Below are 27,604 nucleotides of genomic sequence, written 5' to 3' on the forward strand. Positions count from 1 at the left end.
CTTCAGCTGTAGCAAAAACAGCTCTAGGGAAGACTTCAAATACAAAAGAATGGAAGTGCTGAGTGACTACAGCCAAAATAAGTTACAGGGCAAGGATGAGAACAAGACATAAAGACTCCTCTAGTCTGTTGTCCATAGAAGAGAAAGATACTTTAGAAAGCAATGTTTTCGCCTTTACAAAAAAATGTTGATGCCAGCTCTTATGCTAGGAAACCATTTTAAGCTTACAAAGAAATATATGGAGAATGAGGAATCAGACTTAAGGAAGAGAAGGCACTGATAAACTCTCTGTGAGACTGAAGAAAGCATAAGACAAAACCACTGATCAAACGAGCTTGAAAGAGTTAAAGTAACATTAGTTATGCCCTTGTACACATCTTAAAGAAATAATCCCTGTAGATCAATGAAAATAATAGGCAAATGCATCATAGGTACCTTGATAGTTTCAGCAGCAACATACCTAAATCTGGTTTTGCTGCAGTTTTAAACAAAGAAAGCAGTCTTTATTTTTGTTTTAAATTGTCCTTTAGGGCCCCTGGACAATGTTCAGCAGTCACTCAGAAGTAGTTGCTCTTTAGTCATGAGTGAATTTCAGTACTTCAATACTTGTAAGACTCAAAACTATACAGAAGAGACATTCCACAATAATCCCGTGTTTTCACTGACTCAGACATTCCTGGGGGAAAAAATTGACAGAATCATTTCACATTCATAAGTAAAAAGACAGCTTCACCCATGCCCCATCCCCCCACCCGCAAAAAAAAAAAAAAGAAAAAAAAAAAAAACCAACAAACTTGAGAATTATTCTTTGGACTACAGGGGTTTGCAAAGAGGGGGCGTGTACAGAGACATATGGGCATGTGTATACCAAAACTACTTCAAAAGAACATTAAGGATACATAGCCAAGCACTAATTAAAGCTGTCAGTATAGCTTTCTCTCAGACTCCCTCCTTTTTACTAATTATTATTTAGCTTCATTATCACATTAGGTTTTTTTTTTATGCAGGACTTCTTCCTCATTGAGTTCACAAGGTGGGCAGCAATCACTAAATGGGCAGCTCTTCAAGATTACCTTTTATCCCCACTATTCAGTGGATGCTCCATGAGTTACCATGCCATGCAAATCCTGCCTTTGAGCTTTTCTGTGATGCCTTTATTGTAGTGTACTAATTCTTCACAAACAGTAGTAAAAAACATTTTCACCAAGCTCCTTATGTGACTAACTGGTATCATATATTATCACCTGAAGAGCTTAAACAAAAAGTCATTTAATACTCTATACCATTTAATATGTATGCCCACACTGTCCTAGGAAAAGTCATCCTGAAGACTAGATCCACTGTCCATCCAGAGGGTACCTCCACATCACACAGAAAACCACTCGGGGGTTAGGAACCTCTGAAGCAGGCTGTTTTAAATAGGACCTTATATTTAGAACTGCGAAGGGCTGCTGAGCAATTTCACCAGAGTTTTTCACAACAGGGATACCAAGAAGAGATATTATAATATTCCAAGGACAAGAAGTCAATGACATTTTAGGAGAAGTAGTCTGTTGGAGGGGTACCTCTCTGTCTAATTAGAAAGACCTGCTCTATGAGACTTCATCTAGCTCAAGTTGATGCGAGGACCCTAGGACTACCGATGCCACAGAACCCTTCTTTCAGACACTTCCCTTCAGTATTCACAGAACCACAAAGACCTGGCAACACTGATCTGCAAGGGGCAGGTAAGGAGGAAATGGTCTCCATCCATCCTTCTTCCTTCCCACTTCTATTATGTAGAGGAAGCACTGCCTAAATTTTACAGCGGGAACTGGGTGTCAGAGGGTGTATGCAGCAGCGTACGAGGGCACTACAGTACCGCACTAATATGAATAATAACTTGCACACCCTCAGAATCACGATAAGGCTGATGTGCACATCGCCCATTACCACAGCAATGATGAGAGCATTGATTTCCGTATCACCATGTAATTACGCTGCAACATACCTATCTGGCCTACCCTTTTACTGGCAGTTACCCTGTAATTGTTTTGGAAGAAGAATAATGCAAGATGAAATGTAACTTTTATATAGTTTTCTTAAAGCCACTTTACTCTTATATTGAACTTTTAACTCAGAATAAAAGGGAGTATGGAGGGAGAAGGTACATCAGATTGTCCCTCACATCCATATGCATCTACAGCAAAGAGTGGAGAGGACATTCCTCAAAACAGGTAATGGGATTCTTCAGCAAGCAAAGAACAGTACAAATATCCCCTTCTGCACATGTTTCACTCTTGGAAAAATTGGTGTTGTAAGTTTAAAACTCTCCTTTTGGATTGCGTGAGCTGCATTTCCTCAGCAGATTATCCCTGATCTCACTGCCCTTGGCAGCATTAGAGAGGTCACATTTTTACACGGCTGAACAATTTCTTCAAAGTATGAAATAAAAACATTCCTTCCTTCAAAGCAGCCATGCATGCTTTCTTCTTTATTCTGTTTGTTCAGTTTTTCTTTTTAAGTCAATAAACACTTTATACCTCGTGTTTGTTGCAAGAAAAACAAATTCCACTGTATCACTAGTATCTACTTTCTGTTTATGGCATCAGCTGCTGAAAATTAAGTATTTCTTAATACATCTTAAAATACCTTCTAAGAATTAATTGCAACCCCTAAATTATTTTCTCCCCAGAAAAAGTTCTGATTGTATTTGGCAGAAATGGAGTGGGGAGTGACATCTCTGATTATCTTCTGCCAAGCCTCAAAGAGCTGTTGTGTCCTCTTTCCCAGCTCCCAGGAGAGAACTAGTACAGTAAACACCATCTTAGGTACTACATGTAGCAGCAGCACACAGATTTGCAAAGGTCACCTAGCAGAAGGCATTCCTGCCAACTTTCCTTCAAATCCAAATGGTTATTATGAACTATTTAGAGTAGAATCTGCTTATACAAGGGTGGAGCAAACCCAAACTGCATGTTATAGCTCTCTCTTGTTATAAGCGGGTAAGATTTACCCAGGTGTTAATAGAGTACAGGAGACAGATAAGGGTATTGCTAATACAAGGTAACCAAAAACTAACTTAGGTCCTTTTATATGGTCAAAATATGGCACTTTAGCCTATATGAGACCCTAGAAAGATGAAACAGCCATTCTTGAATGGTTTTTCTCTTTGAAACATATATTCTCATACAAGTCTAAAAGGAGATTACCTCCAACATTGAGTCAACTTCTTTTTTTTTTTTTTGTTTCATAGACAGAATAATAGGATTATCAGTGCTATATCCTGAAATTCACATTCAAAACCAATAGCAGCCGAACCTTTGCCATGGAGACCAGAGTACCGTGGAGGGGTTTTTTGTGTGGTTCTTCAGAATGTATTAAAATGCAGTCAATAAACTCATCAAGCAGAGAGAGACTGTGAAGGAAAAAGCAATGACATGCCTGTAAGAATCCAGAAGGTCTAGTAGCGCTCAAAAAAAGACAGAACAGATTCCTTCATGGGAAATCTTAATTACTTAACAAACCAGTTCACCTCAGGCATACTGGATTCACGCACTCACATCCTCATTTGGTAAGAAGTGTTTTAAAGTTACAGTGGACTCTCCTACTCTGTGCTGATAGCCTGTTCCTGTCATTCCAACATACCTACCCTTTTGTCCCCTCCAAGCCGTGCCACTATGCAGGTCCATTTCTCTCTGCGCTGTCACAGCTGTTCTGTCCACACCCTTGTGCGTGACAGGCCAAGTCCTGCTCCACTTCAGTGTGGAAGCTGTCTTCTCCTCTTGCACTCTCCTGAGAGGTGTATTGCCACTCCTGCAAATCCCCGTCCCTGTATCCAGCACTGCAGTGCCCAAGAGCAGTAACCCCAAAGAAAGTCTTACCAAGCCCCATACCAGGGCCAAACAGTGCTCTCCAGCCTGAAGGTGAAGACCGACAAAGAAATGGAATATGTTCAGTGTAAAAGAGACCCTTGGAAGAAATTAGCTGCTAGATGGGTTGCAACTGAGCATGTGTAAACTCATTTTTAATAGGATAATAACTATGACTATGGTCAGATTTGTTTTTATGTAAACAATAGAAGAGATATACCTCTTAGGCATCTTTGAGTCTTTTTTTTCTAGTACCTGAACATTCCAGATCTGCTTCTCACACACAAATACCCCCAAACGGACTTTTTGGGGTTTTTTTAAGCTGCAGAACAATATGCTTTTCTCCAGTGCATTTCTCAGAAAGGCCAGGAACAAACTTGCAAATAACAGGATGAGTCTCTGGCAGACTTGCAGCCCAAAAAATTCAACCTCTAAGTTTAGCAAAGTTATAAGTTTTCTAATTTGAAGTTCTGGGCATTATCAACCAGAAGTGATACAACCAGCTCCAAGTAATAAATTTCTGATGCCCAATTTAAGAAACAGTATAAACTATTAAGAAGGAAGGAAAATTTGAAGTAAAATTTCTTGTCCTTATAATCAGCAAATAAATCTAGCTTACTTCAGTGGGCTCTACAATTACAAATGAGGGAAGAATCACCTTAAGTTTTTTAAGCTCTCTTTTCAGACTTCTGCCTCTTTTGGCTGGCTGCCTGTGAGAGCCTGCATCTCTGAAGCAGCCTCCCTGATGCATTGTTTCCTGAAAACAAAGAATACGAAAAGGCAAGCATAATTATTCTCATTGTTGGATACTTGAAACAAACAGCAGGAGACATAAATTACGAGAAGACCTATAAGCCTGTATCTGATGAGGAATAATGAACTGTTGTAAAGACAGGGAAAAATTGAAGTGCAAAGGCATGTAACATTTTACACATTAATAATGCAATCAAACTTTATAAGATCACAGATCCTTCTCATTTAAAAAAAAAAAATTGATCAGAGTGATTTGCCTTAGGGCATATTTTATCTGGACCATTTCATCTACTGTCATTACCAGGCAACTGTAGGATAACAGTCCTTTTACTAATTGACTTATTTAACCTTAAAGCACCTAAACCATTTTTTAGCTCTATCCTGCAGTAAGTCCATCATTCACAGCTGAAAACAGTTCATTATCAGTTTTTTAAAGTATGTGTGAGTTTTAAGTAGCATTTGGGGCTTATCATTAGCACAAACACTCAAAAGGCTAAATATACCCTGGTACATCATGAACTAGCATTACAGTTGCCACTGGAGTTCATTCTGTAAAACACGAATCCACTTCACCTTTCTCTAGCCCCAATAAAGCATTTCAGGGGTCTCCAGAGGCCCAGAAGGATAACAACAAGACCTTATTTTACAAAGCTGATAGCTGCAAACCTCTCTTAGATGCACTGGGTTTTCCCTATGGCTTAGATGCCAAGAATATTTCAGTGCTTGTGGACTACTTTGCTTGTAACATATTCATTTTTCATGTACATGTTTATCTTTGTGTGCATGAACAGAAAAACCTCAATCTTTCTAAGAATTTTTGAAAAACAGAGCTCAAGTTTTGGGTTGTTTTTTTTATTAGAAAGAAATGGGATACAGAATAGGTTCTTTAGATCAAGGTCACTAGCAAGAGTGTAATAATTTTGTTTCCAGTGGGAATGAAGACTTGACCCACACGCCTGCTACTATTTTGGACCAAACAAAGGCAAAATTTCTAAACAAAGTATCATTTCAAGACTAAAAATCAAAAAAATAAAAATAAAAAGCTCATTGTCAGACTGCACATAATCTCTTATCAAAAGATTAATAAAAAATCTTTAATTAATCTTACTAATTACATGTGCCTAGGTTGTCATTCCAAATTCTCCTTCATCCAAGTGTCACTCAGACACTTGGTCTGAAGTCTGTGGTTCATGCTCAGCCTTCAGCATTTCAGTTTTTATTTACTACTGCAGGATATCTAAACTAGAATCCAGAAATTTACTGGTCCAGGAGGAGAGGAAAGGGAGGAAGGAAGCTCTGTGTTTAGATGGCAGTCACTGAGTTGAGGCACCCAAGTTAAGGAAACTGCAGATCTTTATAGATTATGGCAAAACATACTTGCTGCACCCAGTCTTCAGAAGCTCTGCCACGGTCTGCATCAGGGTGATAAAGAAAGGTGGACCAAAAAAAGAAAAAGGAAGTAATAAAGACAGTCTGCAGGAATTAAATTTGCCATGCATGAGATCCTTTATTTCTTGAACTATCCAGACTGACAATGTTACACACACTACCACAAAGAAAACAAAGACAGCCAGCAACTTCCCAACTTAAGGTTGGCTATTCAGACAATGTTGTCCATCACAAAATTTCTCAGTCTCTCCAAGAATGGGCATAAATATACACTCACATCTCTATTAAATGGCAAACTTATTTAAAAAACATTCCTGATTGCAGCTTTTGAGTGGGGCGCAGCCAGGAGCACGCTTGTAATCTCCTTGTTGAACATTTGGCATACAGGTGGATTGGAACAAAACTATACTCCATGAACTTACCTCCCCAAAGCAACCAGTGCCTAGACTTCCAGGATGGCTCTATCCCATGTCCTCTACTTCCCAGTAAACATTGTGGAGGTCTAAGCACTTCTGAAAAGTCTTGACCAAGCTGACTAGTTTCCTGAACATCCACTAACAAACAATTCCTACTACTCTTACTATTAACAATAAATGAATAGTCAACCAGTGCTGGGCAAGTGGATTGCAGCCCTGCACTTTTATGAAAGTATCAGAGTAATCTCAGCAGTATGTGCCAACTCTCAATGTGTTGTTTTTAAAGTGCCTCTATAGTTCACTGCATGTTTAATTTTTCATAGTTTATAAATTTATAACCATTGTTGTTTGTGGTGTAGGAAGGTCTGGAATCAGAAGGTAGATATTGGATCGTTTTAAGGTCTAACGCACGAATTATTTCTTCTGTGATGTCAGCTAGAGAATAGAGTTGGGGCAGCCTGCAGAGCTTTCTGAGGAGAAATAACACTTTTCTGAGAGTGGTCAACACATTCATCAAGAATTCTGCAGGCTGCCTCAGATGTGGGGCAAAAGCTCAAACGGCCGCTCTCCCAGATAGCAATGAGTTACACCAGGCCCACCACTAGCAAGATTCAAACAAAAGGTGATAAAAAACAGACAAAACAAACACAATACAAAAAGATGGGGCCTCAGCAAGCCTTACTTTGAGCCACTTGGACCTGCAGCTGTGCTTCTGCCTCCCCTTCCTTTGCTCCTACTCCTTTCCACAAAGGAGTGATGGTGGCTTCTGCGCAGCCCCACTGCTCTAGCGCTGGGACAAGCAGAAAACAAGCTGGTTTTTGCATCTCTCCCCTTTGATTGGTGACACACCCCTTTGTCAGAGAAAAAGGTATGAGGTGGGACAGAGGACAGGGTGCTGTATATGTGGACTGACTTGAGGACCCAGGGGAAACAGAAAACGTTTTGGGGCATGGAGATTTCTATAGAAGAACGGGCCTCATGCTCCCAGTGGAGAGAAGCTTACACTCTGTGAAATCTGGCTGGGGTGAAGGACCTTGCACCAGGGAAGAAGACGCAAAATAGGGACCTCAGCACCCAACCGGGTGACAGCCTCTACCACAAAACAAAGTCTTGGGATGACTTTTAGGATCAGTTCAGCTAGGCTCCACAAGTGATTACATGCCTTCAGCGGCAATTAAGGATGATGTTTTGCTTGTTTTTTAATGGAACTTTGACAGAAGACAGCTGGATCTTCAACATCTTACATGTTCAACTGTAGCCAAAGGGATATATCGATATTCGGAAAACTAACTGCACAGACAGTGATCAAAGAAGACACCCCTACCCACAGATTCTCTACCCACAGTAAGGAGATTAAGGGTGCTAAACATTTGCACCTACATTCCCAACCACGTACTCTTCAGCCACAAGATTCATTTTGGATGAGCTCTGTACATGGTGCATATGCCCCAGAACTCTCCATGCCCTCATTTTGGCACAAGAGATGTTACTAGAGCCCTAGCAGTACCACTGGAATGGCTCTTCTGGGTGGCACATCTCTTGTCCAGCAGGTGGTTTGTTCGTTGCCTTCAAAGACATACTGCCTCAGCAGACACAAAACAGAGACAAATCTTGCAGCCTCTGCTGCCACTTGGTTGTTTACTGTTCTGTCATTTACCAGCAACATTTCACTGGATTAGGCCCAAAACATGAAAAAGCTGATTGCAAGACAACCACAGACAGAGAAGACCATTTCCCAGTCAGGTCCAGGAAGAACAAAATCTCCCCACTCCTAAGACTACTGCATTCTGCAAATTAACCCTCTGTACACTGCAGGTCCAGCTGGGTTTCTTTCAGTACCCGTGTGCAATTAGCAGTAAAGAGCAATCAGTCTTCTTAGAACTGAAGTATTGGTTATGGTAACAGCAGGAACACAGAAAGCAGACAAAGCAATTTTAGAATGGAGATCTTTATTTTGTGTCCATCTGCCCTTATCATTGCGTAATGATAACATAGGTCAGCCTGACTTCTTCAGATGCCCAGCAGAGAACCACTTTGGCCTGAGCAGTCCCCTGATAGCTTCCTCTTGTGGAAGGAGAGGATCTCTTTTTAGCCATCCAGAGTTCCTCTGCTCGGATCCGTTCCAGCACTTCCTCTGCATTTTCAGCCGCCTTCTCGATTCCTGCTTGTTTTCTCAACAGTCCTGATTTAACATCTCTGTATAGCAACTGTCCTTCTGACTTAGCTAATATACCTTGTCCATAACACAGAGCAGTTGTATTTTTATGATGCACTATATTCTGTAAATACTGGTGGAAGGTTATGTTATAGAGACATATGTTAATTCACTGTCAAGTGGATCAAGGTTTAAAGCACCACAATACCGTCAAATTAAATTAATGCGGAGTTGGATCAAAATCAAGACATACTTGCAGATTTATACGTGGGCAAGTGACTTTTAAAAAGACCTATTCACAGGAGCTGATAGTTAAAGATATTTTTATTATTATTTACTCAGATAATACATATTTGGAACAACAAAAATACAGAAAACAAGATTCTCCAAATATTCTAGAAAACAAGCAGTGCAGACACATAAACTTGTGTCCGTTTCTAGCATTTCATTTATTTTCCGCATGCGATACACAAAGAAATAAACATGCATATTGACAGTAGTGGCATTCGTTGCATACAGATGATTTCCCCTCCAAGGAACATTTTGGATACAGTTACATTCTGCTCTCTGGGAGAATTTTATAATGTTTTCTTTCAAAAGCAGTTGTTTACACTGCTCTTTCAAGGCCCATTCCTGCCATTGTTCATAAATGCACTGGGACTACTCACCTGCACATGGTGCAGTCTAAGCCTTATCAGAGACTTAGGTAAATAAAGGAGCAGACAAGGCAAGGCAGAAACCTCCCCACACACCATTGCATGAACACGAGCCCTGCTGTGATGATGCCATGGGAGGACAGAAAGGTTACACACACACCATTTCATACACAGCAGCTGTCTGATGTGCATTTACTGTGAGACTTACCTAGTCCTGTGGAAAACAGGACAAGAAGAACTTTTAACAACAGTATGAAAAAAGACAAGTTTTTTCTCGAACACTTTAAGGTTATGCTATATCTTCTATACTTCGAAAACTATACACTTCTTTTGACTGGGGCTGCTTTACCCAGAGGTATGGTAACGTATCTTAGCAACAGCGGCAAGGGGGAAGACTTACTGTACTGTAAAAGAATTAAAACAAAATGTATATAGCTGCTGACTGTTATAAATACATCCCTACCACTCTGAGGGGGTGTTCAATTATACTCCTGATTACTTTTCACATTTCCTTTTTCAAAGGGGCGGGGGCATTTCTCCAGTTTTCAGCTCACCCGTGAAGAGCCTTAAGCATTTTAATTCCCCCTTCAGCTTCAGCTCCAACTACACAGGTTTTACAGTATAACCTGTCACTATCCCAGCTACGTTAGAAAAAGCCATTACTGTAGCACCCTGGAGATAACCTCTTTGTGTGAGCCATGCTGCCACTCCCTCAGGTGTTCAGCTGTCATCAGCCTAGAGCAACATCCTCCAGCTCCGTCCAGAGCAGGTGTGACTAGACATTCCAGGACTGCGATATTTCACATTCCTACTTGTCAGGGAAATAGAAAGCTTCCTGCAGCAGGGGAAGTTTGCACAATTTCACCTCTTACTGAGATGTGTAGTTTCCCACAAGTAAAACATCCTCCTGTGCGCAAGGTTCATCTATACCCTCCACCCAAGTCCCCAGCCAGACCAAGCCCCTGCAGGCTTCCCACCTCCCCAGTCTGGTGGCAAAGTGACATTAAGAGCACTACATCACTTTCTTCCTCCTGCAGAGAGTTCTGTGGGCAGCGGGCGCAGGGACCGCATCTACCTCCTGCTGTGGATGCGTGGGAAAGCGCCCAACTGCACCAAAGGTACCAAAGTGATCCAAGGGCAGAGCTACAAAGTAGAATAAAGGCTCCAGATTTTATGTGACACACAGCCAGAGTACTGAAAACATCAGTGGAAAAAAAAAAAGTGAAAACACCTTTTTTCCTTCAGCAAGGGCAGGTGGGCTCCAATTTTCTTTTTAAGGATTATCCTCTGCAAGCAACTCTGGCAATGGCTATGAGTAACAGCCTTACCAACGTACCCTTCTAGCAAACAGTTTCCTCAGCTTTCCTGGGAATGAACACTGCTACTGTCTACCTCCTCATGAAACTTTATGTAATAGCCGTGAAACACTTGGAAATTTTGCAGATTATTATCCCCTCTCAAGGAAGGGAGGGAGAGAGCCCTTGCTGTTTACTATGGCAGGGGAGGGACTTCAGTCCATGCAGCTTGCAGCAGATCTACACACAAGGACAGACCAGGTGGTTGCCTAGGACAGCAAATTGGCCAGGGGATACTGAGCGTATGCAGGACTTAGGCTGGGCATTTTTCAACTTCATCTACTATAGAGGATGTGAGGGGGAAGGGTCAGAAACACAAAGCGACTCTGCTTAGACTTGCCCAGTGTTATTTTTCAGGCTTTTGGACTACCTGCTCCATTCAGTGATCTATCTGGCACTGTCATTACTCCAGAGGTGTAGAGACTAATTCCATCCTAAGTGTTCCCATCTTTCAAAAGGCCGCACTTGACAGCTGTTATTAATTCCGTGCATGATGAAGACATTTAAAGCCTCGCAGGCTTTCTCACAAGTGGATGCCTTTCACGCCTCACACTTAGTTGTACAGCAGATGAATTTCCACGCACACATACACATGTCCGCTCCTCACACCAGACACTGCCACTGCTGCGAAACGCGGCTGCTGTCACCCGCGCCATGGGCACACGCCGCCACGGACACCCGTGCGGGAGACGCACCTGGCTCTGCACTCCCACGTCCTCCTCCTCTTCCTCCTCCAACCCTTGGCCACACCACTGCCTCTCCTCCCGCGGGGTCCAGAGGCGAGCTGTGCCCCAGGGAGGCTGCCGGATCCCGGGCCCCCCCCGGTGGTGAAGGTCGAGCCGCCGCCGCCGCCGCCACCCCGGGAGGGGACCGGAGCCCCTGCCGCCCCTCGGCGCGGATCCCCGCTCGCCCGCCCCGCCGCTCTCTCCCTTTAAGGCTTTCGGAAACTTTTCTCCCTACCGTGCCGTCACGCTCCGTTAGCGGGGCTACGGGCTGGGCCGAGCCGAGCCGGGAAGTTGCTCCCGCGGGCGCCGGACCGGAGCAACTTGTCCCTCCCGGCCTCCGGGCAGTCGGAGCTCCGGCCGCCCGGGGGCCGTACGGGAGGAACGCAAGGAGGAGCTCGGTTCGGGGGAGGGGGAGCTGAAACCGGGGCGTGGGGAAGCCGCTCCTTTCCTCCTCCTCCTCCTCCTCCCCCTCCCCCCCGGCTGCTCTAGTCTGGCAGCCAGGCGGCCGCTGCCTCCGGTCGGAGCCGCTGCAGTTGGGAAGAGCCCCCCGGCCCCCGCGCTGCCGCCGGGATGGGGATGCCGCTGGCGGCTCCCGGCCTCCTGCTCCTCCTGGCCGGCACCGCGGGGATCTGCCGGGCCTTCTTCTCCCTCCCGCTCCGTGTCTCCCACCCGGCCGCCCCTGGCGGGTCGCCGCCCGCCCCGGTGGTGTTGCGGCCGGGGAGTGGGAGCCGGCAGCAGAATCCCCTCGGTGGCGCGGACGGCTTGGCTTTGGCCTCGGAAACCGGGAGCACCCTCAACTTTTTAGCCATGGTGGAGAATCTGCAGGGGGACTCCGGCCGCGGCTACTACCTGGAGATGCTGATCGGGACCCCGCCGCAAGCGGTAGGAGTGGGCCGGGGGCTGCGGGGTTGTGGGGGGGGCGGGCAAACTTCTCCTCGGTGGGCGGGAGTGTGCCCACCCCCCAGCCCAAACACAACTTTCTCCTGGTGCTCAGTGCTGCCGCCTCCCCGCCACCCCCCTCCGAAAGACGGTGCCGGTGCCCGGCGCGGGCGAGCGGCGGCGGCGGCGGCGGCCGGAGCGAGTTTCCGCGGGCTGGGCGGGGGGCGCGTCCCGGGCCCCGGCGGCGGCGGGGCGGGGCGGGGAGCGGCCGAGGGCAGCGGCCCCCTGACTGCTCGGGGAATGCTGCGGAGCTGGTGCCCGGTTTCAGGCTGCCTCACGGCGTTTGGGTTCGAAGCGAGTTGCTCTGTCAGTGGGAATGACTGTGTTTTCAAGTCGGAGGGTGGGGGGGTTTTATTGTTATTCTTTTAATTTTTTTAAGGTGCTTTGCACTGTGACTGGTGATGGATCCTCCCGGTGCCCCCGGGAGAATCTCTCGAAGTCTTCCTGCTAAACTAAGTGATGGCTGGGCAAAACCAGCCCCTTCTCTCGGGAATTCATGTGTTACTCATTAGTAGCACAAAGAACGAGTGTGTTTTGAATACTGTTTTCAAGTAGCCCGTGTTGCCTTGAATCTCCCCCATCTGCCTTCACCGGCATTGCTGAAGCTTTTTGGCCATGTAGTTGCTCTTTCATCTGTGTCATGAGATCCCAGGAGGAGCGGTGCTGGGCTGCTGGTGGGGATGACTAGTCAGCTGAGTGGGGATTAATTTCCTGAAAGCCCTCGGGGCTTTCCCTCAGAACTTCGTCTTTGCTTTGGGAGTTTAGATCCTTACAGTCCCAGTGTACACGAAAAAAAAAAAAATCCTTATTCTCTTGCGTTAGCTCCTCTCCGTAGCAAAAGGCCAACGAATGCCAAAATGCCTGGCCAACAGGGAGTGTTCAGTTGCCGTTACATTTTTGGACTTCTGTAAGCTTTTTTTTTTTTTTTAATACCTTGAATGTAAGAGGATTGGCCACATCGTCACTCTAATTGAAATGTATGACGGCAGGATCAATACATGTATCGAGAAAGGGTGGCGTTGTTTTATGATCAATAAATGAAAGGGTTTTTTTTTAAAAAAAAAAAGCTAACTAGGCCTGATGTATCAAGGTGTGGCCCGACAGCCACAGAGGCTGTGAAATACTTTTTCCTCCATGTTGTACGCTGCATATTTGACTAGTTCTATTAGTGTGGCGTTGTGTGTGCTTCATTATTCCAGGGAATGTTCACTATTGGTTTCTGCCAGAATCAGGGTACAGGATTTCATTGAATTAATAATCCAATTCAGTATGTCTTAGTGAAAAAGATAATTTTAGGGAGAAAAAGTGACTATCAAGAATATCATCCCCTTATGTGTCTGGGGGGATTCTGAAACTGGAAGAAATGGAGAAGGAAAAATATGACAGGCTTTTGATAATGTGACTGGAGGTCTAAGAGGCGGAAATGTGCTGCCCTCAGTGCACCTGACGGCTTCACTTACACTTAGCAGTTAGTATTACCTGTATTACATGTGATGTAAGGTTTCAGATAAACTTGCCTCAGTGATGTTTCTAACCTGAAAAAAAAAAAGAAAAAAAAAGCTCTGAATCTGGTTGCAAAGGTTTTACTATTTTGAACTAGTTCTGAGTTCTTGCAAAGTTAATTATTTAAAAGACCGCCACTGGTGTTTAGCACATGTGAAGTTTTATTCACGAGTAGGCCCACTGAGGTTGTAAGTAAGGTTATAAATGTGCTCATGTTTCCAAAATCAGATCTTGGTGTGTAGTGACTCAGTAGAGTGCAGTTAAAATTTATTCTCTACTTTTGACGGACATGAATTTGTTATCTCGTTCACTGCCTGAAACTGGAAGACTTAAAGATCACAAATGTACATGTTTTTCTGCTTTGCAAGGAACGGTATAAATCTGCAAAGCCGCTACAGGCTAGTGCTACTTGAATCCTTCACAGTGCTGATACTAAAAGCAAGTATCTTGCTACTGCCAAGTGCTGGGATTGTGTTAAACTCCTTGGGCAAGTAGTCACTGGGGTCAGAGTGGGCCGTGATCAGGTAGAAAAGGAGAGGTGTCTCTTACTGATTTAAATGATCCTCCCAACCTGACTTTGCCTCATGTTAAAAGCTGAAGTGTAAAATGATGCTTGGACACCTTCCTTTACTCTTGCACCCTCCAGCATGGGACTTTCCCCCAACTCGCTTCCTCACCCGCGCCTCTCCCGGGACTGCCGAGGCCATGCAGGGGGTGATATATGCCCTGATATTTGGCCAAGGAGGAAGAAGGATACTGGCAATGAAGAACTGCAGAGCAGCATGGCTTTGCTTCCGTGTTGTCAGAGCAGAAAGGTGGATGGCAGAGCTGCTGCTCCAGGTGGTGTCACGGAGAGGGGATGGGTAAATGCAAACAAGGCAGTAGTGGACCAAGAGCAGCTAGCAGGTTAGGAGAAGAGGCTCAAGACTTAGTGTTGCGGTTACGATAGTGTTGGTGCCTGGTAACTTTGAAAGTGTGTACGTTAAGTGTTGAAAGCTACTGTGCCAGTATGGGGAATGAGCATCTGTGAAAGACTTCAGCACTACTGAGCTTGCTTCACTGCTCAGTTGCATTTTTAGAAATTTTCCTTTTTTAATTTTTGTTCTTGGAAGGAAGCTACTATGAAAGAATTTAGTTTTTCAGGTCATTTAAGGCACACTGGCTTTCGTTCCAATTCTGATTTGTCATATAGCAGATAAACACAGCACAGAGCTGAGTTTCACAATGGCAGTTCTGAAATACTTGTTCTGACGATATAAAAATAGAGCAGCTGTGTGAAGTCAAATTTATTTTATTTTCAAGAGGGGAAACTTCAATGCAGTCAATCCAGTTTTGCAAGTTGTTTGCAGCCAAAGTGTTTCTGATCATTTCCAGTTTTATAATACAGTCTCCTTCCTAATTGTATCAGATCTCCAGGCTAGCTACCAGGTTGGTGCCAACTGTCATCCCCCTCATTAAGTCTTATTCATTCACATGCAGATCTACTTAAGAATTTCATGAAAGGTGAAAAAGAAGGTCTATTGTACTGAAGTGTGTCATATATTTGTCTCTTATTTCATGGATGTATTATTATGCGTCCTATTTCTGACGGATTATGTGCTTTACACCTGTCTGTATAGGTGCACTTCTTCCAATTCCAGATTTAAATGAGAGGTGGCAAGAGCCCAATATGAATTGTGTGCACTGTTCTTACTTCTTACTACTATAAATAATCTGATGAAATTCCTATGCTCTGTCTTTTATTATTTTGCCTGCCCTGAGATTACAAGCACTGTGAGGAATTGAATCAAAGATCATTTAGGGTTCTTTCACTATCTTCACTGCAGTTTTCTTCATATTAATTTTGCTCCTCCTACGAGCTTTTGACCAATAGAAGAGTCAAACTCCTAAAGCACCCCATGTTTTTCACAGCTTTCTTGAAGTCCATCTGGACTGCATTAAATGTTTGCAAAGAAAGTACTGTTGCCTCATCTTGCCTCTTGTGCTAGTCTTCATTGTATGAGGTAGTGGTAGTCCTGCTGGTCCCACTGCATTTTCAAATTGTGTTTTTATTAAGACCAGGTACGTGTTATACCCGCAACTTCAGTACAAGAGAGGCTGGTCATGTGCCTCCCAAGAGCTGAGAGTCACGTAGCTGTGGTCTGATTAGCGGGTATTGAAACCACAATAGGATCTGACTTGTGCTCTGAATGCCACGGCTCCTTTTTGAAATTTCAGTGTCAATTTTTCATTCTATGCTTGAAGAGGTTTTGTCTGTTGTTTTTCCTAATGGCAGTTGGTTCTGTGCAGGGGGTGAGCAAAAACCTGTCCTGTAAACTCGCTCTGAAGTTTTGAGGTCAACACGAACGTGGGGTCTAATGGCCTTCACTGCGAAACACAAACTCCAATTTCCATGTAATTGGTGGCAGGTTATCTTTCCTTCAATTTCTTCCAGCTATTAAAGAAAAGAAGGATATGTATTAAACACCTCAAGTGTGTCATGGACTCTTAAAATTTATAGCTTGGTATTTTGAAGGTGCTGAACATACACATTACGAAGTCCTGAACATGCAGCCATTCTTCCTTAATTGTTAATAGATCTTATTTCCTGAGTGTTGGAAGGAAGGAAGATTGTGAGGAAAGATTCAGTTGCTCTTGTAATTTCATCACTTCACTAGTCTTGCTATATTAGGTGATAAGGGCCTGGCTTCTGGAGCTGTGTTATTCCCTACGAAGCTAAGCTCTGCTTTCTTAATTTTGCTGAAAGGGGGTTTAACCGTCTTTCTAGATACAAGAAGTTTTGACAATGCAGTCTTTCCAGGTTCAAATACCAGAAAGCAAGCTCCAACTCCAGTCTCTCTCTTTCTTTTCCTCTTTTTTTTTTTTTTTTAATAATTACGTGGGTCTTTTGTGTTTATTTTTTGAGCTCTATATGAAAACGGAAAAAAGGAAGGATAGAGGAGCAAAGATGAGAGCTGTAGTATATTGGAGTATTTTGGGGTGGCAGGGTCAAAATCCCTCCAGGTTCCTCTAATGGAAGTACTATTGAAATGCAAAATATTTCTGTTGTTAAATGATGAATTCAGTAGATTTTGGTTGTTGTAGTTGGATGCCTGCAAAATAATAAACGACAAGGACCTAAAAGTCATAAGACAGGACTAATACAGTGATGTACTGTGGTGTGGCGAGGTGTAATGTATTTTTGACCAAAGGCAAAGCAAACAAATGTACCAGCTTTGGGTTTACAGAAAGGCCCCTGCCTTTACAAATTAGAATTTTGGCACCTGCTTCCATACAAAATTAGCCCTCACAAAAGGGACTGCATGGGGGTAGTGGAGCCTGTACTATAAAAAACCCCAAAACATGAGTATTAATTACAATGAAGTTGCCCCGTGTAGAGTACAGCACAATTAGTGTTTTGTAGCAAGGCTTTGCCTTGCTGCATTTGTAAGTGGGCTGCAACGGCTGCAACGCCTATGTGCAGAGTGACACTGATTGGAAGAGGCTCATTGTGGTTGTTCCTTAGGATGTGCTCCTCTCCCAGGGTCAGTTGGATTAGAGCCCTGCTAACAGCTCCTTTAAAAGTGCTTTCTTTCCTTCAGAGAAATGGTGGAAGCTGTATTATCCAGGGTTGCCAATTGTAGCCATCATGCATTCAGATCCTGGTGGGACGGGGTAGATGATGTGTTGTGAGGAACAAGGATGGTGGCAACAGGTGTCAGGTTCACCCTTTTTACCGCTCCTTGCAGTCCATTCCCTATCAAGGCAAAAGCGTCAGTTAAATTTGGAAAGAGGAATGTGGAGGGTGAGCAAATAACTATTTTGCCTGTTATCAAGGAGTAAATTAGTTGGGATTTGGAGTAGAAATGAGATGAAAACAAGCCAGTGGAGGAAAGAAAGCCCATGTGGAATTCCCATATGTTTGGGATTATTAGGGAAGGAATCTCTTTTTTTTCCCTTGGGTTTTATTTTACTTTTTTCCCCTCTTCTAACCACAGGGCTGTGAGCTCAGGGGATAATCTCTGGCAAGACAGATTTAAAAACCACTACACCCTGCAGGGGTCTTTATTTTCATGAAGGGCACTTATGAATTCAAATCTGTGAGGACACATTAGCTATTACATTGCCTGCACATTTAATTATCTTTGAAAATTTCTCACTTATTGTGAAGCACGGCTGACCTGAAATGTTATCTGGTCATTGTAAAGTATGGATACATTTGAAAAAGAAAACTGATACAGTGGCATACCCTTGCGCATGTGCATCTCCAGCATGAATCGGACATACTTCTCTTCCTTTTCTTACTGGCTGTAAAATACAGATTTAATCATAAATTGTGTAAATGAGTGAAGGAACTTGTTGCTCCTATTTCTGCCCAGATTAGGACTTGAGATCAGATCTTCAAAGTAAAGGAGGTAGCACTCAGCTGCCTCAGAAAAAGGAAGTGTTTTTTCCTGTCATTGATGGGACTGTCATACTTCTTGCTGCTTTGCAGCCTGGTTTTGCTATGTAGATCTGAGCTCATGAAGCAAATGCAGTATATGTTTTACAGACTCCAAACTGCTGTTAAAATAAAAAATTTCACATTTGAATGCATATCTGTTAGTTCAGTGTCCTTCAAAGCACTTGAAATAGCCCAGGACTAAAATAGATTTTATTTGCAATCTTTTGCACATGAAGTCCCTTAGTTTTAAAATAACAAGTTAGCTATCTGTCTCCCCTTCTGTGCATATGCCTACATCGCAACTACCCGTGCGATTGGATTACGGCATTCAAGAACCGAGCTAGTGGAAACCAGCTAAATTGGGCTGGTAACAGGCTAGTTGTGACAACGGGGACCTCCACATGAGCAATCTACTGTGCTTTTCTGGGTGGCTCCGCAACATGCAGCAAGCTCTGTTACTGCTGGCAGCACCTGAGGTAGCCTGAGCACGTCTGCGTCAACTGCGTGTTTTGGTTTTGCTACGGCAGCAGCTGAGTACTTTGCCCAGCAAAGGCTGCAGCAGCCCAAAACCTCCTGAGAGCCTCTCCGAGGAGCTTGGTAAATGTCTTCCTTTTGGGATGAAAGTTTGGCCACTGAACCTGTTACTGCTCACGCGCCTAGCCCTTTTGGTGGGCTTCCTCCAGGGGTGGCTGTCTGATGGGCTTTGGCTGCGCTCGTCCGAGGGTGGTCATGTAGCAAAGTCAGCTCTCGTACCTTTAGAAAGCCTTGGGCCAGAGTCAGTGTTTGCTCCATCTTTTGCCAAAGGTTGATAAAAGAATACTCCTTTCCCCCCTTCTCTCTCCTCCAGCAGAGTTGCTCGCTCGTTCTGCCTTTGGCCTGTCTCGCCTTCTTCTGCTCTTGCTGCCTTTTTATTTCTAAGAGCGTTTTACAGGGAGGGTCATGGGGGACTGATGTTCTAGAGCTTGGTTTTGGTTTTGTAAGAGTCCTCCTCAAACAGATGAAACCTGTGGGGTATGGAAGAGAGGGAATTTGAGGAAAATAAGCTAGACAGGAAAAATCTTATTCAAGTGAAAATTACAATTCATTGAATACAATTAATGTGTCATAATTAAAAAGCTCTTTTGAAGGGAATCTGTTAAAGCTGTAATTGCACTCTACAATCCTTTTTTACCCTCACCACTGCTTACTAATAATTTGAAATTGTGAAAAATAAATTACTTGTAGATTTTGTCCTCTTTGCTCAGCTTGTGAGTACTAAAATTAGTTGATTTTATTTAGCTTTATGGTTGGTTTATTTTTGTACCTACTTACTAGCAAAAACTGCTGTTAAGCTAGACTGCATGTGTTTAGGGAGAATGTCTCAAAGTTGTTGCTAGTGTGATTTTATTTTAAGAGGAAAGGTATTAACACTGCAATAATACTTGGTAAGCTGTAACTCCTTAAAGAATCCATTCCTAGGGATCTAAAAGTGCTTGATAGCACTACTTTTTCCCATTAGATTTTTTTTGTTTAAGAAAAAAATGTCAACTCAAGAACTGAGAGTCACCTCTCCACTTGAGGGAAGGAGTGTAGGCCTTCTCACATTAAAGGCCAGATCCTGCCATTTGACAGGGGAAAAAGTAATTGGCCTCTTTTGGCAGCCGTCTCAAATACTTCATTGATATTTGTTTGGGGATCTGCCTGTGAGAATGGTCTGTAGAAGAGCACCTCGGAGCCCACCGTGGTGCTGTGGCTTGTGCTCAGGCTCACATCAAGGCCAGATGTAAGAATTTTCTTGCCCACCCAGGCTCAGTCCGTTTCTTACTTTGCTGCCGTAGGAAGCCTCGTACCAGAGAAGGTCAGCCATCTGGGGCTTCTACAGAAACAAAAGGCTTACCTGCTAAGCCATTGTATGGAAGGTTGGGTCCTGCGTGTCCCGCCTTGAAAATTTTATTGTGGTGTTAGGAAAGACAAAAATACATCAGGTCAGCAGAAGGTAAATTTTGAAGATTTGCCTTTGGCAGCAATAATTTTGGCATAGAAACTAATACACTAGGGTATCTATTTCAACTGCAGGCTTTGGATTTAGTTTTGAAATTGTGACTTTGTGAAATCTTGAGAGAGCCTTTTGCCTCTCATTTTTTTCCACCTAATTAGAAACTTGACTTCTGAAATTCAGTTATGATACCTGTTGATACAGAAACCTTGACTGTCAGTGTTTGTGGCATAAGACGTTAACAATCGTAGCACCTTTTCAAGATAAAGCATGCTATGCCAATTTGGAAGGTCTTCAGGGCAATATTAACCATGCTGCTTAAGTGTAGAATGGAAAGACCTATGCTTTCATGCACTGTGCTGTCTAGTGGATGTCTGCTGTGGGTAAGAGTGAAATGTGAGGCATGTCAGAAAATGATTCATCAATCCTTCTGATGCTTTTCTGTGACTAAAGAGATTTTTATTTAATTCATTCACTTTTCTTCTTGGTGACTCTCAGGTTGCAAATAAGACAGAGGAGTCCAAAGGTGGTCACACTTTCAAAAAGTCTGAGAAGTGCTGTAGCAAGATAATATCTAATGCAGTCACAGTGCTTCAGTTTATCTGTCACAGAATAATCTTCTCATTACTTCACGGATGCAAAGTCCTTCAGGGAATAACACAAACATTTCACATGATCCAAAGTGCCAGGTTTTTGCATTTGCACTGCTGGGATAAATAATGTATGGGAAGAAAAAAAAGCTCAGAAAATTCTCAGCAGCTGTAGTCATGAATGCTGGCACGTGTTATATGTTCCAGCTAAAGTTAACCTTCATTTGTACTCGCTGAGCCTTCATGTTAACCTTTTCTTGGCAAGCAACCAAATACTATTGATACTATCTCCATATTTTTGTTCAGATTTGGAAACTTTCTCCATGGCAGGTGTTCATGACATCATTTGGTGTTGCTGATGGGTGAAATTCCACAATTCCAGTGGCCTGAGCACCATCAGCTCCAGCGTGTAGTCAGCAAGCTGGCTGCACTTGCTGCCTTCCTCATACATAGTGTGTAAAATGTTGGAGCCCTGGGCAGCTGTAGGACCTGACGTACCATCATCACATAATGGGTTGTAACCCTGGCCAAAGTAGAAGGTAGCTTACTCCTTGATACAGGTTAATATTTGGAGGAATGGGTAGCGGGAAGCTGTCTTCTGTGTGATGTTGCAGAGCATAGTAGCAGACTTCGTCAACTTGAGAGCATAAAAAAGTCTTCTGCTTCCTGCCCTACAAACTCAACCTGGTATCTGGAAATAAAGCTGTGTCCCTGCACGCCTCTGTGTTCTCCTGTGTAATAAAGATTTTTATAGTGTAACTTTGTTAACAGTTGTAATGATGTATGAGCCACAGGCGAAGCTAGTTCATTTCCCAGAGCTGCTGCCTCTATAGTATTAGCCAGGGTAAAGAGTAAAGTGTACATGTTTGAGGAGGAGAGAGAGAAATAAATGAGTCTAAGAGCAAGGGGAGGAACACTGCTGCTTTTTTAAAAAAATAAAAAATTAAAAATCCTATCTTATTTCACTTGAGAATCAAATCTGCCTTTTAAATTGCCCTGCCAAATTTTAAAGTAAAAATGTTAGAATAAATATGAAGAAAAAAGATTGTTCTTATTTTTAATAAATCAAGCACATTATTGTGACATTGCTTAACAGCTTCTCTCTGCCCACCCCATCCCTGATCAAATAGTCCTTCCCGGTATGATGGGGTGGAAAGCTGCTTTCTGTGTGTACCTTTGAACTCGCTTCTATAATTCCAAGAAATACCCGTGATGACAATCAAATTCTGCTTTTTGGTAATATCCTAAATAGGTCAGGTGGAATGGGGAGCAAAAGCCTTCTATCTGTTGTATTCGCTTTGCTAATTACCAGGGAAATAAAAACACTGGAGTTGCATCACCTTGTTTGTGGTCTGAGACCTGGGGCCGCCTGCGTACATTCCTGTGGCCACTTAAGATGGCACAGACCAGTGGGCAGCTGCCTGACCCTACGCTTTTTCCCCAGACACGTGACACAGCTTTTTCTAGCAGGGAATATAATCAGAAGAACCAAATTCCAGTCCTTGCGCTTGACATGGCTGGACTTGCTTTTTTTTTTTCCCTGATCTCTTCCCTCCCTCCCCTTGCCTGCAGCAGCAGATCCAGTCATGTCCCTTTGTTGTCCATATAGCAGGAACCCAGTAGGTGTGCAAAAGTATGTGATCATGGCTGTTTCTGGGCAGAAGGGGAGGAACAGAGGTGGGAGCTGCTATGGCAGGTGGGAAAGAGGTAGTTCAAGGGAGTTAAAGGATGAGTAAATTTAGGGACCAGTCTTTTCAGCTCCCCAGGCTGAAACATCCCAGTTTGGCAATATGAAATACTGTAGCAGCTCTCGTGTTAAACAAAATCTGGCAGCACTGCAAGTCTAGTCCTGAAGAACAAGTTGCGGCATTTTTATAGCAGAGGTCATGCCTTGAAGTACAGGTAGTTCATAATTGGTTTTCCAAGGTGTGTGCTAATTTACTTACCTCTCCATGTCCAAAGATCTTGGCTAATCCAGGTATACCAGTGCATGAATGTGGGATTGCCAGTGGTTTCCTGGCCTCCAGGAAGGAGAGGCTTCCTTCACAACCATGACCTTTACGTAAGCAGCAAGGTGGGGGTTTCCATGTAATCATGTCCATTGGCTTTCATGTTTTGGGAAGGTTGGCTATGGATAGAGAAAATTCAACAAAAATTTTACTTATCCACTTTGGTTTTGTTATGGTGTTTTAGGGGAACAGCTGGAAAATATCATATAAGCATTCAGCGTCCTTTGTGAAGAAAAGCACTAAAAAATAGTAAGTCCTTTCTGAAAGTGGGCAGTAAGTCTGGCTGGAAGGATGTTATAATGAGCGGCCCCATGGTGCCGGTATGGCAGAGCCGCTGGGAACAGCCTGTTCTGGGGAGAACGGATAGACCTGATGCGTCAGGAGTGTCCTGCCTTCACCTCTCCTTCTTGCAGTTCTCAAGACTTAGAAAAACTTTTGCTAACAAACACCTGTCTCCAAAAGTAACATCTTGACAGACAGGGGGAAAAAAACCGAAAAGAATCATGCCACTAGGAGAGCGAGCTGACAAGGGGAGGAGAGGGAAGAGATCAGACCCAGCGTGCAGCCTTCTCAAAACTGATTTTTCTCACGCCTGTCCTGTGAACTTCTCTTTCTTCCCACCTCTCTCCAAAATGTAGCCTTTTTCAAAGTTAATCACTGCCTTCAAAAGCTTCTTAAATACTGCAGGAGCAGCTTTGGCACGTGGTTTCATATCTCCAGTGCAATTTGAAATCCAGGTCTTTATTTAAATTTGAGATTGAAGTTCAGATCTTTGGTGTGAGGGAGAGACCTTTTAATGGAAGTAGAAATACAGGGGTGAGACTGAATCCCTCCGGAGATGCTTCTGCCCACTGCTGAAGGGCAAGGGTACTGTGGTATCTTTGACAAAAGGGAGATTTTAAAAAAAAACAGCACTGGTGAGATTAGAGATACCGCCTAGTCTATGCTCAAGAGCGTTAGGAATGGGCTTCATAGGTTATGCTGAAGTTTGAAACATAGCCCTTGATTAATTCTGTTATTTCCCCAAATGGCACAGTAAACACAGGCAGTGAATCATGGTGTAGAAGCTTGTACAGCATAAGGAAGGTTTAAAGATTAGTCAGTTCAAGCCTTCTTGAATTTTCTTATTATAGCTTTGCTCTGTGCAAATGTGTAAAACCATTTCAGTCTTACAGACACTGTGGTTGGAGCGTTGTTGCTTTAGTTTCAAAACAAACTTTGTTCTTTTATAGTGTAGGACTTCTGAGGCTAGGTAGAGAAGAACTAAAAATGCCTTTTTTTCAGACAACAGCTTCTATGAGTCTAACGAACAACAGAGGTAAAGAAAAGACAAAATAAATTGGAAGGTAATTTTGGAAAGCAAAAGCCTCAGAAAATTGAAATTCTGACTGTATGCAGCTTCTAACTGTAATCATTCACTGGGTATAATACATTAACATAGGCTTACTGATTTCATTTCCTTTAAAAAAAAAAAAGCCCTCCTTGGATATCATTCTGAAGGGTAGTGTATTAGCATGATAAGTTCCTTTCTCCTGTGTTGTTTTTTTTTTCCCTTTTTCCCTAAAAATAACCCTCTAAAGTTGTTTGACATAAAACTACGTTTTTTAGAAGTATCATGCCCTAAGTAGTACTGGTAAACAGAAGAGACATAGTAGATGCTTAACCTAAGACACTTGAGGTGGATGGTTTGTTGTTTTTCAGTGAGGTGGTTGTCTTTTTTTACAGAGAAAGTTTAGCTTCAGGTCAATGGAAAAAATTTGACAGTAGTTTTTTTTCAGGAATGAAGCAAGACAGGCTGTGGTTGAGCGCAAGGGTACAGGTGCATAGAGGCTTGCTGAGGGAGCTGTCTAGGCACAGCAAAACCCTTTTTCACTGGCCAGTGGTGTGTGTGCCCCTGCACTGGGAATTAAGGCTGTGTAGCCCTTTGCCCACCTCTGCTGTTCTCCTATTTAGTACACAACCAGAAGCTGTCCCTCTCCTCAGGTCCTCCTACAGCACCCATTGCTCTGTGGACAAGCAGGCATCTGATGTCGCTGGCCATTGCTCCAAAGAGTTCAAAATCCTGCCGAGCAGTGCCCAGCAGTGCTTGCTTGGTGGTTTCAAAGTGAGAAAGAGGTTTAGGTTGAGAAGGTGACTATGAAATCTGTAGTGGCATTCACGAGTGTATCTCCAAGGATCGGGCTGGTGGTTGAGACAGGCTTCAGGTGTTTCTTCAGTTTCATTTTAGCTGTTGAATTATTGGATTAATATCTGTCTCTCCAACACCTTTGGCCACCGTGTTCTCTGGGGAGGGAGAGTGAGCTCTGGATGAGGTGTTTACTTAGCACAGACCAGAGACGTAGCCCGTCTCTAAGCCAAGGCTGCGTGGGCACAGGGATTCCTTCTGAGTCTTGCAGTTAGACGGAGGAGTTGGTCCCAGTGGCATTCGGCTTACAGTCTCTCTTGTCTTGTCAGTGCTGTACTGTAATTAGTAGAAAATTGATGGACTTAGTTCCTATACACCTATTAACAGGTGGAAGCATGCTCTCAGATTTAACAAGAGCTCTGTCCGTACTGAAGTGCAAATAGCTGATGTCTCCTGCATTCATTCTTGAATTTCAGGCTGTGTTTGTGGGGGTCTTTTTAGTCTTCCATTTATCTAGACACTCATTAATCTTTCAATTCAAGAATGTGTTTAGTACAAACATAGACAATATATATTTTTTCCTCACGCAAATTTTGAGCACTTGGGTGCTGTACTGCCTTAGTAAGAACAGTCTACCTGATGTTAACATGCATTACTGTCTACACTGGGAAAGGCTGATAAAGATACTAGTCAGCTCACATACAATCCTTTTTTTCTGGAAGATGTAGCTCCTAGGGTGTCTCTGTTGCAACCATATGTCTGTTAGAAGACTATCCCAGTTTTCCTCAGCTTCTCAAACCAGTCCAAGCCTTCCTACAGTTATATACAGATGAGATTTTTCTAGACATCTAGATGATTGTTGTTACTGAACTTTCTCTGACTAGTCCAGATTTTCCTGAAAACCCAATGCCTAGAACAGGGCATGACTTCAGCTGTAGTTAGTTTAGGTGAATGAGAGAGTTGCTTCAACACCTAGGTTCTTTGTCACCTGTAGGGTGTGATATGGGAGGAAAAAAAAAAGAGGGAAAAAAGGTTAATCTTTTCTGAAAAGGCAATGAGACAAAATTGCTACGATTCACACAGCTCTAAGATAAGCAAGTAATAGCTCATGTTCAACAGCAAAGCATGTTCATATAGCATGAATAGGATGGATGTGTTATATGATAAATCTAGACACAGAAAATAAATTTCAGTGTGAAAAATAAGATACCACATGAGACAGCATGTGCAGAAAGAATGCTAATGTTTAGGGAACTGGAGGCATTGGTAGAAAGGAGAACACAGAAATGAAGAATAGATATTTTGTTTTGTTACCAGGATTGATTGGCTGACTATTTTTTTTTTGTTTTTAAACCATAATAGCCTTCCCTTATTGTCAAAATGATAATATATATAAAGCACTTCCTGTAATATTTCTTTTCAAAATGACTATTCATCAGTCCCAGAGTCAGATGCTCATATTTCAACTCACAATTTAGTTTAGCAAGTTTATACTTCATAGCAATCGGTCATTTTAGCATTTGTGGTTTTAATACAAATCTGAACTACAGAAGCACGCAGTGCTCTTAAGCACGGATAGATTGGCTAATCCAGATAGTACTTTGCAATCTTCTGGCAAAGAAAGAGACTACTGCTTTTCAGAGAGAGAAAAAAAATAATAAAGTATTCCTCCCAGTCTAGCAGTGCAGATCATGAAAAGATTGGTGGCAAGAGACTCTTGGTCTTCTGCTGGGCCCAGTGCAGGTCTGAGAGTGTCCAGGGATAACCGAGTGCTTTAGGTGGCTGGGGAGAGAGCGAATGTAAAGGTAGTATAGATATGGGGTCAAATGCCAGGTCCTGACACCAGCTGGGAATGTGGTGAGGGGAGTGACAGAAAATGTCAAACAGGCTCTGGTGGGCTTGATCCGCTGCAGCCCTGAAGAGCCTCCCTTTGCCTTTTGTTCTCCTGCTTAGTCCACAACCTACAAACACACCCCAGTTTCTGTGACAAACTTCTGCCATTACGAAAGCAGAAACTATGTTTAGTGATATACTTGACTTCCTGGCTTGGCCAAGTTTTTGTGCTGCAGTAAATCACCTTCTCCTGAGTACCCCGTCTGACGTTGCAGTGAAACGTGGGCACCACGTGCTGAATAAACGGCACTAGGAAGTCATTAATCTCTGTTCCATTTTACTTTCCCACACCACCTCTCTTATCTTGGCTGCATGGTTAAACCCTTCTTACAACAACCAGAGCATTTTTTTTGGAGGCAGTAGCAGATAGGTCTGTTTTCTCTGAATAGATGACCTCCCTCAGGGCACCACAGGACATACTTCTCCTGGACTCAGTGGACTCAGCGTAACATGTGGGCCTGCCTCCTTCCTCCTCCACAAAGGCGAAGTTTTATACAGTCCGAGCTGCTAAGTCGTTTGGCTCTGGGTGGCGTGTTTCTACATTGTCACCAGTGGCTGTGCCAAAAAACTGAGTTGTTTTCTGGATTCTTCCATTTGTCACTGGCTGAGGCCACACCTGGAGTGCTGTGTCTAGCTTGGGGCTCCCCAGTACAAGAGAGACATGGACATACTGGAGAGAGTCCAGTGAAAAGCTGTGAAGACATTTAAGGGATTGGAGCATCTCTCACATGAGGACAGGCTTAGAGAGCTGGGACTGCTCAGCCTGGAGAAGAGAAGGCTGGGGGTGGGGAGGAGGGGAATCTCATCAATGTATATAAATACCTGAAGGGAGAGTGCAAAGAGGACA

The 27,604-nt window shown here is 43.3% G+C and overlaps 1 protein-coding gene across 1 annotated transcript in view; it reads left to right on the forward strand.

Moving 5' to 3' along the window:
* Window positions 1–11,579: 11,579 nt before the first annotated feature.
* BACE2 (beta-secretase 2) overlaps window positions 11,580–27,604 on the forward strand; it is a 54,686-nt gene continuing 38,661 nt past the window's right edge. The window contains exon 1 of the mRNA XM_064472113.1: window positions 11,580–12,182. Within this exon, the coding sequence (XP_064328183.1) occupies window positions 11,871–12,182 (312 nt within the window). The 5' untranslated portion in view covers window positions 11,580–11,870. The remainder of the gene's footprint in view (window positions 12,183–27,604) is intronic.

This window comes from Phalacrocorax carbo, chromosome 1, assembly GCF_963921805.1.
Source record: "Phalacrocorax carbo chromosome 1, bPhaCar2.1, whole genome shotgun sequence".
Taxonomy (NCBI): Eukaryota; Metazoa; Chordata; class Aves; order Suliformes; family Phalacrocoracidae; genus Phalacrocorax; species Phalacrocorax carbo.